We start from the raw sequence: 12,800 nt of genomic DNA, 5'->3' as shown, positions 1-12,800 counted from the left end.
GAAGAATGAGAGGTGATCTCATTGAAGATATTAAGTTCTCCGGGGCTTGGCAGGGTAGATGTGAGATACTTGTGTCCCTTGGCTGAAGAGTCTAAAGTTGGGGGGAGGTCACAGTCGCAGGGTAAGGAATTGACTAATTAGGACAGAGCTGAGGTGAAAGTTGTTATTCAAGAGACTTTAACATTTTCTACACCAGAGAGCCAAGAATACGCAGGGATTGAGTATATTTGAGCCAGACATCAATTGATGTTTGGGCACCAAGGGAAACGAGAGATATGGAGATAGGATGCTAAAGTCAAGTTAATGCAAGAGTTGAGGCATGATCTTACTGAATGGTGGTGCAGACTCGTAGGATTGTGTGGCCTATGCAGAAGGAGGCCCTTCAGGCCATCAGGTCTGCACCAACTCTCTGAAAGTGCATCTTACCTAGCCCCTCCTTTCTACCCTAGCCCTGTGCATTGACCATGGCTAGTCCCCACACCCCCCCAACGTACACATCTTTGGACACTAAGGGGCAATTTAGCACGGCTGATCCACCTAACCCGCACATCTTTGGACTGTAAGAGGAAACTGGAGCACCCAGAGGAAAACCATGCAGACACGGAGAGAACGTGCAGACTCCACACAGATAGTGACCCGAGGCTAGAATTGAACCTGAGTCCCTGGTGCTGTGAGGCAGCCGTGCTAACCACTGTGCCACCCATTTCTTGTACAAATCCTTGTGTTAAATTACCACGGCCAGAACAAAGAACCCATTTGATCTCATTCCTTTCTGTGTTCTGGAGCTTGCTGCAAGTCCTGTAGCTTCTCTGCATGGTTTAATTTCCCCTCCCAACAAATATTTAAAAAAAAACCCAAAGCATAATTTATTGTTAGATTTTTATATGTGTTTCCTGTGGTGTATTTTCTGCTTCTGATAGCTGTTTGAGTCTTGCACATGGAGAGCCACAAATATGTCATTTATTTTACAGCATGTGTCTTGATTATTGAGGAGTGTTTCTGTCTTTCAGTTGCAAACTCCTGCAGGAACCTGTCTGTCTTGGAGGCTGTGAGCATATATTTTGCCGGTAAGAGCGTTAGTGTGGGGGGGGTTGTCAAAATCTGACTTCTGTCGAATAAAATTGCTACAAAGGATGCTGTTGTCTTTTTCACGTTATTTTGTAACACTGGGTGGAATTTTACTGGCACAACCACCCGAGGTTCGTACGATCTCACCTGAGGCCATCGGGCAATGCAGTTCACTGTGCCTCGCCGGCCCCTGGAATTGGGGCGGGCGTGCCAGTAAAATTCTGGCCACCGAGTAGGACAGCACGGTGGCACAGTGATTAACACTGCTGCCTCAAAGCACCAGGGACTTGGATTCGATTTCCCTGCTTGGGTCGCTGTCTGTGTGGAGTCTGCACATTCTCCCCGTGTCTGCATGGGTTTCCTCTGGGCGCTCTGGTTTCCTCCCACAGTCCAAAAGACATGCTGGTTAGATGTGTTGGCCATGCTAAATCCTCCCTCAGTGTATTGAAACAGGCACTGGTGTGTGGTGACTACAGGATTTTCACAGTAACTTCATTGCAGTGTTAGTGTAGGCCTGCTTGTAACACTAATAAAATAAATTTTAGGAGCTGCTATTAGCAATGACGGTGAGATATGTGATCCCACAAACGACGGATCAGGACAAAGCTCTATAACGCTGGCGTGTCCAGTCACACACGGTGTACTGGACACGCCAGTAACTAACAGAAGGAGGGGCTCGGTGAACATGCGCCATCTTTCGTGACTGCAGAGCCCAGCAAAAGGAAAGGCTGAAATATTTGCAGCCACCTTCAGCCAGAAATGCTGAGTGGATGATCCTTCTCAACGGGCTGAGGCCCCAGGATCATAGATTCAGACAATTCATTTCATTCCACATGACAACTGAGTGCAGAGAATGCAAAGGCTGATAATATCTGGCTGTCGTGTTGAAGAATCATATTCCCGAACTAGCTGGATCTTTGCCCATGCTGTTTATCTTGGCGCAAGTTGTTCCAGTTTATGGCTTTCCGACAATTCGAAAAGGTGCTCAGTCCTGTGTACCTGCTGTCCACAAGATGCTGAGTAAATGCAATCCGGCCGATTAACACCCAGGAAGTCTGCTCCCGCTTATCAAAAAAGTTGTGGAAGTTGTCATCAAACAGCATTTATCTCAGCAATTACATTGTCCTCAGTGCTCAGTTAAGGTTATTTTCTAAGGATTACTCATCTCTGGACCAGAAGTGAGACTGACTGCTCCTGATGTTAAGACAGCATTACTCCCAAGTGTGGCACTAAGAAGTACTAGTAAAATTAAATCAGTGGAAATGAGGGGGAAATTTCTTAAGTGGCTGGAGTTGTACTCAGGGCAAAGCAAAATGGACACCAATCTTCTCAGTCCCAGAACATTGCAGCAGGACATCCTGAGGGGTTAGGTGGCTTGGTGTGGTTGATGTTAAAAAATGTATTGAAATACTTTGAATATGTTATAGAATCATAGAGTGCGTACAGTGCAGAAGAGGCCATTCGGCCCCAGAGTTCACACTGACTCTCTGACCCAGTATCTTATCTAGTCCCCCTTCTCTGTCCTATCCCTGTAACCCCACACACTTATCATGGCTTATCCATCTAAACTATACATCTTTGGGTAGAAACCGGAGCATCTGGAGGAAAGCCACGCAGACACAGGGTGAATGTGCAAACTCCATAGAGACTGTCTCCGAAGGCCAGAATTGAACCTGGGTCGCAGCCGCTGTGAGACAGCAGTGCTAATCATTGTGCCAGAGTCTATATAGTTCCTGCTGCCTTCTTAAGGGACATGTCAACTAGTGAAATAGATTTATTTTTCTGTGAATTTATGAATACTTGCAGTTTTCAACTTGCGAAATGTATTTTCACAACAGTCTGCCTCAATCCTTTGCCTAATCACCCGTGTTATCTCTGATTCTTGAAACTGGCATGCTGCTTTGGGGATCTGCAAGGAATAGAATACATATTACCTCGATTTGTACTAAGCCAGGAATCTTCAAACTTTTCTGTGTGGAAAATCTCGATCAGTATTGATGCAAATGTGACCCCTTGCCATGATCCGCACACACATCTAATGCTCAAAGACAGATGACTTTAACTTAGCAGCTGCGAGACGTAAACCTTGGGCGGTGAAGACCTCTTTTGCCAAGGATGGGAATAGGTACCTGAAAGGCCGTTTCTCATCTCCAAAGGCCTATATTGCCAATAGAGGAAATGTGCTGGCAAATCAAGAGATGTATCACGGTTATTTAAAGTATTGTAAAACTGCAGACATCTTTGCCATTGCCAAAGTTTCTATATTTGAAAAGTAGATGGACATGCACTTCCATAGTACCTTTCATGGCTTCAGAGTCTTGTAAAGATCTTTACAGCCAATTAAGTGTTTTTGATGTGCAGTCATTTGTACTGTTGAAATGTATTGATATTGATAAATGGCTTTGATTTTATGGAACTATCTGAACCGTAGCCATTTATTGCTTTTATTTCAGCATTACCGGGGTGGGAGGAGCTGGAATACTGTAAGCCTGGGGATAGCGGGATTGATTAGCAGCTCTGTCTTGGACCTTTTATGAAGGGGACGTATCTTTGATTGGATGGAATCTTCTTTGACAGTCACGATAATGGTAGCTACAGAAAGATATTCAATGCCTCTTTATCTATCCATCCATAATAACCTGAAAAATCCCATGTGGCAGTGGCCAGTTGATTCTTGATTTTATTTGTTTGCTCTGAGGATATAGACAACAGTGACAAAGCGGTAATTATTATCGCATGAAGGTTCAGTCACAGCGAGTGAGGCTGGGCTCATGTTGCATGCTGGTGATTTGGTTGTTTCACGTTTCAGAGAGAATAAAGTAATGGATATTTCACTGTTTCCTGCTCATCTGTTTGGTATAAATGAAAACAGTTGTTTTGAAGGCTGGGTACTCGATAGGAATGATAATTCTGTCTGCTGTAGAAGAGAGGTTAATTGTATAGCTGGTGTTTAGAGCCATGCTCCTTGTGTATTGTTATTACTTACTGAGATGGTGAGAGAAATGTGCCTTTTGATTTGCAGGAGCCCTGAGGTGGAGTGTCCAATGACGCTGATTCCAAGAGATATCTTGCTTATAATCTTAAAAATGTGACCATCAGAATTGTGAAAGCAAGCTACTCCTCATTCAGCTGACTGACCTTAAAGTGAAACATTATAAATTACTGTGCCATACCGGGTCAGTTTGATGTTGCCACTTCAATTGTACCATGGTGTGTTGCCCAGCAAAACCACATGGTTCTGTAACAAGGACGTTGGTTTGGTGCTCTCTCCAACGTTCCGCAAACAAAAAGGAATGATCTGATTGCGTAGAAGGCAGTCATTACTTTTCCATACAGTCACCCTCTGATATGAAAATCTTTGAGATGCTTCTGAGACTTGATAAGGTGCTCTACAAATGCAAGCCTGTCTTATCATTGTTCTTTGTTCTAAACCATGTTTAATTATAACAAAGAAAATTACATCACAGGGACAGGCCCTTTGGCCCTCCAAGCTTGCACTGACCATGCAGCCTGACTTAATGAAAATCCCCTATCCTTCCAGGGAACATATCCCTCTTCCCATTCTAGTCATGTACTTGTCAAGACACCCCTTAAAAGTCACTACCGTATTCGCTTCCACTACCTCCCCCGGCAACAAGTTCCAGGCACCCACTACCCTCTGTGTTAAAAAAAAAAATCTGCCTCGTACATCTCCTTTAAACCTTGCCCCTCACACCTTAAATCTATGCCCCCCAATAATTGACACTTCGACCCTGGGATAAAACTTCTGACTATCCATTCTGTCCAGCCTCTCATAATCTTGTAGAGTTCAATCAGGTCTCACCCTTCAACCTCTGTCGCTCCAGTGAGAACAAACCAAGTTTTTTCAACCTCTCCTCATAGTTAATGCTCTTCATTCCAGGCAACATCCTGGTGAATCTTTCCTGTACCCTCTGCAAAGTCTCTACATCCTTCTGGTAGTGTGGCGACCAGAATTGAACACTACATTCCACGTGTGGCCTAACTAAAGTTCTATAAAGCTGCAACATGACTTGCCAATTTTTAAACTCAATACCCTGGCCAATGAAGGCAAGCATGCCTTATGCCTTCTTGACTACCTTCTCTACCCACATTGCTGCTTTCAGTGACCCATGTACCTGTACACCCAGATCCCTTTGCCTGTCGATACTCTGAAGTGTATATACTGTATATTTCCTATTTTTATTAGACCTCCCAAAACGCATTACCTCACATTTATCTGAATTAAACTCCATCTGCCATCTCTCCGTCCAAGTCTCCAACTGATCTGTATCCTCTGATGGTCCTCATCGCTATCCGCAAATCCACTAACCTTTGTGTTGTCTGCAAACTTACTAATCAATCCAATTACATTTTCCTCCAAATCATTTATGTATATTACAAACAGCAAAGGTCCAGCACTGACGCCTGAGGAACACCACTTGTCACAACCCCCCATTCGGAAATGAACCCTTCCAATGCTACCCTCTGTCTTCTTTGACTGAGCCAGTTTTGTATCCACCTTGCCAGCTCACCTCTGATCCCATGCGACTTCACCTTCTGCACCAGTCTGCCATGAGGGACCTTGTCAAATGCCTTACTGAAGTCCATGTAGACAACATCTACTGCCCTACCCTCATCAATCACCTTCGTCACTTCCTTGAAAAACTCAATCAAGTTCATGAGACACGACCTTCCCTTCACAAAACCATGTTGCCTCTCACTAATACATCCACTTATTTCCAAGTGGGAACAAATCCTGTCTCAAAGAATCCTCTCCAATAATTTCTCTACCACTGATGTAAGGGTCACTGGCCTGCAATTACCTGGATTATTCTTGCTATCCTTCTTAAATAAAGGAACATCATTGACTATTCTCCAATCCTCTGGGACCTCCCCTGTAGCCAGTGAGGATACAAAGATTTCTCTCAAGGCCCCAGCAATTTCCTCCCTTGCCTCTCTCAGTATACTGCGGTATATCGCATCAGGCCCTGGGGACTTGTCTACCTTAATGTTTTTCAAGAACCCCAATACCGCCACCTTTTTGATTTCAACATGACTCAAACTATCTACACATCCTTTCCCAGATCATCCACCAAGTTCTTCTCTTTGGTGAATACTGACACAAAGTACTCATTTCATACCTTACCCATTTCCTCTGGCTCCACGCATAGAACCCTTCCTTGTCCTTGAGTGGGTCAACCCTCTCCCTGACTACCCTCTTGCTCTTTACATGTGTATAAAAAGCCTTGCGATTTTCCTTAATCCTGCTTGCCAATGCTTTTTCATGACCCATTTTAGCCCTTCTTACTCTTTGCTTAAGTTCCTTCTACTGTTCTTGTATTCCACATCTACCTCATGTGTTCCCAGCTCCCTAGCTTTGACAAATACTTCCTTTTTCACTTTGACTAGGCTCACAATATCTCTCATTATCCAAGGTTCCCAAAACTTGCCATGCCTATCCTTCATCCTTACAGGAATGTGTTTATTTATCTTTTAGATCAGATTTGCTGCCTGTGTAGACATGTGTGTACTCCGATGACAGAGTTAGGATTGTTTATTCTGCCCTAAGTAAGTTCCTCAAAACCAGAAAGACAGTTTTAAAAAGCCTATTACTTCATTTAACCTTGATAGTTCCATTGGGGATTCCTTTATTTTCCTCCTTGTCCATCTATCTCTCCCTCACTTGTGTCAAACGCACACGAATATATATTTGCCTCCTGCTTTTCCTTCAAATTGTGATGCTATACCAGTCCACTTACTACTACAAATACTGTCCACACAGCGAAGGCTAATGCTTCTGTCCTCCCACTGACTGACTTGCCGAGTATTTCTTGTAATTTCTGTTTTTTTTTAAAGATTTCCAGCATCGGCAATGTTTTTCTATTGAATATTTTATGTGAATGGGCCTGAACTGAAGTCTGTTTTCTTTTACAGAGTTTGTGTTGCTGATTCTTTTGGGAAGGGCTGTCCAGAATGTCAGACTCCAGCCTGGGTGAAAGATCTGCAGCCAAACAGACAACTACACAGCATGGCCAACTTGTGCAGCCAACTTCGAGCTCTACTGGATGACAGAGGCTCTCCAGGTGAGGCTAGAACTCAAGAATGGTGTTTTGCCATTGACAGTGTGTCTGACAGGTTGCCACTGACTTATTACTGAAATAAAAGAAAGTGCTGGAAAGGTTTAGCAGCATTTGTGGAGAAAGTTTATTTTTTCAGTCAACTATGACTCCTTCCATTTCCAAAGAATTGTCACACTGGACTCAGTGTTAACTCTGTTTCTCAGTCCAACGATGTTGGTAGGTTTTTTTCCCAGTACTTTGTGTTGAAAATCTCTTGTTCGTCCCGTCTCCCCGCGCACACCAGTACCCCATCCCTGCACGCACTCGCCCCTCCCTCCGCACACGGCTGCCCCCTCCCTCAGCTCCTGCAACCCCCCCCTCACTGTGCAGTGTTACCCCTCTCTCTCTTTCACCAGCTATTGAAGGCTGAAGGAAAGTAGGAAACGGACCACCTCTTTGGCCACGTGCATCGAATTCCAGCTGGACCTAATTCCCAGCTACTCACTATGTCCGTGTCTCACTTTGGCATAATCTCACCATTTGCCCCATGTTCTCACTTTGGCATAATCTCACCATTTGCCCCATATTCCAGAGGGACAAGATTCCCTCAGAATTATTTAAACCCTTTTGTTCTATTCTTCACTGCAACTGCAAGGCATTATCTATTAGAAACATGTTGGTGGAGGCAGGGGGTTTGCGGTTAGACAGCTAACTGAGATTGATGCTTGAATTATTCATCCCAGTTACCTTAGCTTATGGATGTGTTGTGTGAGAACATTCCAACCTCCCTGTTCCAGTGGGGACTGGTCTATTTGGCATTGTGGCGTTTGCTTTATTTTCAGTGTTTAGCTGGTTATGAGTATCACGCTGGACAGTGATGAATGGTGGACTGCCATCGTCTAATTACGTGTCCAGAGCTGATGGGTGATTGTGTGAAATGATGTGACATGAGGTTTCATTTCATTGCATGTTACAAGAAATGAAATGACCCCAAGTCTGTGTATGGATTATGTACATTTCCTGTAAATGAGCAAACATTTCCTGTGTCCCTGTTCCTTCCAGTCAGGGAATGTTGTACATGAAGACGGTTATCACAGTTGCGTTTGATTTTATAAAGGATTCTGGAATGATGGTGATGAGCCCCAAAGGGGTGATCTTAACGTCAGCGCTTCATTTAATTGCCAGCTTCTGGACTCCCTCTCTTGACACCTGACTGAATTGTAACCCAGGCCAGCTGGCAGGGATAGGACTTGTGCAGTTGGAGGCTGCAGTTGGGGATCTGGGGGAGATTGTCCTTGGCAGTCCAGAAACTGGAAGTGATCTGGATGGGTGCAGATATGTTTGGGGTGGGGGAAAGTGGACAGGCCCTACTGTAGATTCAATAGTGATAGGGTCAGGGGAGATTGGGGCTGTGGAAGTCTGTGGACACCTGGGGAGCACTCTTGCTCCTGTCTGCAAGGAGTTCAGATGTAAGTATATTTTTGAAACTTACTAAAGCTCAGCTGCCAGGTTGCAGACAGTACAAATCTCCCTCTATCGTTCAGTTAAGGTCATGTCAAGGCACTGATGACATCATTGGGCTGCTACTTTTGAATGTTAAGTGGGAGTATTGCTTGACTTGAAACTCTGCAAAGATAAGATGACAAGGTAGAAATGTCAATTACTAGAGGACATCAGTTTAAGATAAAAGGGGGTAAGTTTTTAAAGGAGATGTGAAAGGCAATTTTTCTATACAGAAAATGATAAATGGCTGGAATGCACTGCCAGAGGAGCTGGTGATAGCAGATACAGTAGCAATGTTTAAGAGACATTGTGACAGATACATGAATAGGATGGGGAACAGAGGGCTATGGATCATGTAGAGGCAGCAGGTCTTTAGCTCAGAAGGGCATTGTGTGTCTGAGCAGGTTTGGTGGGTCGAAGGGCCTGTTATTGTGCTGTCCTGTTCTTTGTTCTTTGACACTGAGAGTGACCTCAGGCAGTTTTGACTCAATGCCTCCTTTGCATCACTTTTGCTGGGTGAGAGTTGTTAAGGTTAAGTCTTATGTTTCTGTGTTGAGTGCCCTACTGTAGGCAGGGCTGTCAGCAATCCACATCGCAATCAGTTCTCTACCTCCTCTGGAGCACGGTTTTTCTCTCGTGATACATTCTGCCACCCAATTTAAGTTTCAAGTATCGGCACTGACTATTGTGACGGAAGATGGATCATATCATTGTTCCTTTTCCCACCAATGATTGGCCACAACTGCTATAGAAAACTAAAACTCAGCTCTGTTTAAGCAAAGCAAAGAATGGAAGGCAGAACATTGGAGCTGAGCACTGTCAATGATTTAAAGTTTATATGTTGTGGAACCTCTAAACAATGTTGTTCTTCATTAGATTTTATTACCAGCTTGTAGCCTTGAATAATTCAGAACTGACTATTTGGAGTAATTGTTGTACATGGAATATAGATTTGTTTTTAATGTATTCCACCATGGCAACCAGAAACTACAATCATCTTTTAATAACATAGATAGCACTTCAGGCATTATTCTTCCCTGATCATTTTCTTCTTCCCTCATGGGAAAGAACATTCAATTTTTGTTCCCTTTCCTTCCCAAAGCCCACATCTGATATTAGCATCTTTGTGGAATGAGAGAAATGAACAGTATTGCTTGGCGCATTGTTCTAATCCCTATAGAAATTGGTAATTTTTTAAAATGAGATCAATTTCCAAATGAATGATAAAAAGAACTGAAAGATAAGATTTCATCTTTTAAGACTTTTATTGTAACAGACTAACTAAAATCGACATAGATCAATCTTACAAAGGTAATTTAATAAACCAAACTAAAGGAAAACTAATTTTGTGTTAACTAACCAACCAACCAAATTATACTTTTACCCTGTGCCATTCTGACAGATGTGTAACATTACTGGAACAGTCCCACAATCATTTCAGTTCTCCAGCAAAAGTTAATTTCTCCCAGGTTGAAACTCCCACTGTCCTTTGTCAGTCGCTCTGCTCCGCCCAAGTTTTCAAGGGTATGACCGGCAAAGCATATCTCAACAACTCCTCACTTCCTAAATCTTAAAGAATTCTGCCTGTTTTGTTCCCTTTCTCGTGAACAGAAACCAAACTCTCACAAGCATCCTGCATGGCCGTTAACACGAAGCAGTTCCCCTCTTTTTCTGCAACTTCAGCTTGATTGTTTTTGCGTCTCAGACTGCAGCTGCCCATTTCCTGTGGGAATCAGATACTAAAACTGTCGCCTCACTTCAGTGGGCTTATATTTCAGTTTCTTCCTCTATGGTAACGGGGTCACATAGACATTCCACTGAATTCAGGTGTTTAAAAGGGACATTTTAAAATATGAACGCCTTGTAAATTCCAGTATTCATGGCATTGCAAACAACAAGAATAGACCTTTGAACTTGTTCTGCTATTCATTTGCATAATTGTTAGTTTGTACCTTTGTTCCATAGCCCATAGTTATCCATAACTTTTTAAAATGATCAATTTCAGGCTTGAAAATTTTGATTGACCCAGCATCCACAGTGTTTTGGTGAATGAGTTTTCAGATTTCTGCTGCCCTTTATATGAGAAAACACTTCATGATTTCATGCCTGAATAGACCAAGGCTAATTTTAAGATTGTGCTCTCTTGTTCTGCACTCCAGGAATAGTTTCTTTCTATCAGCCCTATTGGATCCTTTTTATCATCTTAAACGCCTTGATTCGATCATCCCTCACCTTATAAGTACAAAGGAATACATGTCGTGTCTATGCAACCCATCCTCGTAACATAACCCTTTCAGTCATGGTACCACACAGGTGAATAAACTGTGCTATACTGCTTCCAAGGCCACTATATGTTTTCTGAGATTCATAGAAATTTTACTGTGCAGAAGGCCCATTGAGTCTGCACCGATCACAATTCCACCCAGGCCCTGTACCCGTAATCCCACATATTTACCCTGCTAATCCCTCTAACCTATGCATCCTGGGACACTAAGGGGACAATTTAGCATGGCCAATGCACCTAACCCGCACATCTGTGGACTGTGGGAGGTAACCGGAGCACCCAGAGGAAACCCATGCAGACACGTGGAAAACGTGCAAACTCCACACAGACAGTGACCCGAGGCCAGGAATTGAACCCAGGTCCATGGAGCTGTGTGGCAGCGGTGCAAACCAATGTGCCTCCATGCTACCGTCATTACCCAGAACTGTTTGCAGTGTTCACAATAGGACTGAACAAAATGCACACAGCTAAAATCTCACTTATGAATTGACGTCCCCCTTTTGAGAGGAAGACCAACATTTCTTTAGCCTTTTTTATTACTTTTTACACTGGTGCACTCACTCTAAATGTGTACAGACACTGAAAACTCTTTGTTCTCGCACAGTTCCCAGTCTCTGACCATCCCAATATTTTACTGTTCGGAAATCACAGCTTTGTTCACACACTTACTCTATTTCCTTTTCTTATTTACTGTACCTCGTACTTTGATGTCTTTCATAAGAACATAAGAAATAGGAGCAGGAGTAGGCCATCTAGCCCTTCGAGCCTGCCCCGCCATTCAATAAGATCATAGCTGATCTGTCGTGGCTCAGTACCACTTTCCCGCCCTCTCCCCATAACCCTTAATCCCCTCTCTTATCAAAAACCCATCAACCCGCGTCTTAAAAATATTTAGCGAGGCAGCCTCCACCACTTCAACGGGCAGAGAATTCCAGAGATTCACCACCCTTTGAGTGAAGAAGTTCCTCCTCAACTCCGTTCTAAACCGCCCCCCCCCTTTATCTTGAGGCTGTGCCCCCTAGTCCTACTGTCTTTTTTGAGCGGGAAGAGTCTCTCCACCTCTATCCTATCCATCCCATTCATCATCTTATACGTCTCAATGAGATCTCCCCTCATTCTTCTAAACTCTAATGAGTACAAGCCTAGTTTATTCAGCCTCTCCTCATAGCTCAACCCCCTCAACTCCAGTATCAGCCTAGTAAACCTCCTCTGCACTCCCTCCAAGGCCAAAATATCTTTGCGCAGGTGCGGCGCCCAAAACTGCACACAGTACTCCAGCTGCGGCCTCACCAATGCCCTATACAGCTGCAGCAAGACCTCCCTACTTTTATATTCAATCCCCCTCGCTATGAAGGCCAGCATCCCATTCGCCTTCCTGACCACCTGCTGCAACTGCAAGCTGGGTTTTTGCGACTCATGCACAAGGACCCCGAGGTCCCTCTGCACCTCTTTCCCCAAACTCAGATCTCCCAGCTCTATGTTCCTTCACCTGAAGAATTTGATTGTATACTGTTGCATTTCAGTTGAATTTTTAACTTTGCCTTTGGAGTATACTTGTTGAAGCTGCATGTTTGTGTCTCCGTTCCCTTCTGCCTCCCTGCTTTAGATTGTTCAGCACTTGGAAGCACCCTCCAATTTCCCCTGTGGGCTCACCAGCCTCGCCGTTTGGGTAGGCGTTCAGTGACACTCAAGATAACAAATAGAACAACTTTTCTGTGAATTCCCTTTTATCTCCTGGAACTATACTCTAAGCTGCTGATACTGTAGCATGCCACCAAAGGCTTTTTCATCCTTCCGAGAATGGCAGAGAATAGCACAGCGGTAGGCTGTTTTTGTTTAAAGTTTGATCTGTGCAGAGGACACAAAGTTTATTTATTAGTCACAAG

The 12,800-nt window shown here is 43.8% G+C and overlaps 1 protein-coding gene across 2 annotated transcripts in view; it reads left to right on the top strand.

The window, feature by feature from the left end:
- LOC145349912 (BRCA1-associated RING domain protein 1-like) overlaps positions 1-12,800 on the top strand; it is a 194,223-nt gene that overhangs the window by 5,160 nt on the left and 176,263 nt on the right. The window contains exons 2-3 of one of the 2 annotated variants that reach the window (XM_080198578.1): positions 1,011-1,067; positions 7,003-7,151. In XM_080198578.1, coding sequence (XP_080054704.1) covers positions 1,011-1,067; positions 7,003-7,151 — 206 coding nt within the window. The remainder of the gene's footprint in view (positions 1-1,010; positions 1,068-7,002; positions 7,152-12,800) is intronic. The other variant, XM_080198579.1, reaches the window with a different exon arrangement.

Source organism: Carcharhinus amblyrhynchos, chromosome 11 (assembly GCF_965287045.1).
Source record: "Carcharhinus amblyrhynchos chromosome 11, sCarAmb.v2.hapA, whole genome shotgun sequence".
NCBI classification, from domain to species: domain Eukaryota; kingdom Metazoa; phylum Chordata; class Chondrichthyes; order Carcharhiniformes; family Carcharhinidae; genus Carcharhinus; species Carcharhinus amblyrhynchos.
The sequence above is the reverse complement of the archived record's forward strand: the minus strand, read 5'-3'. Positions and strand labels throughout refer to the sequence as shown.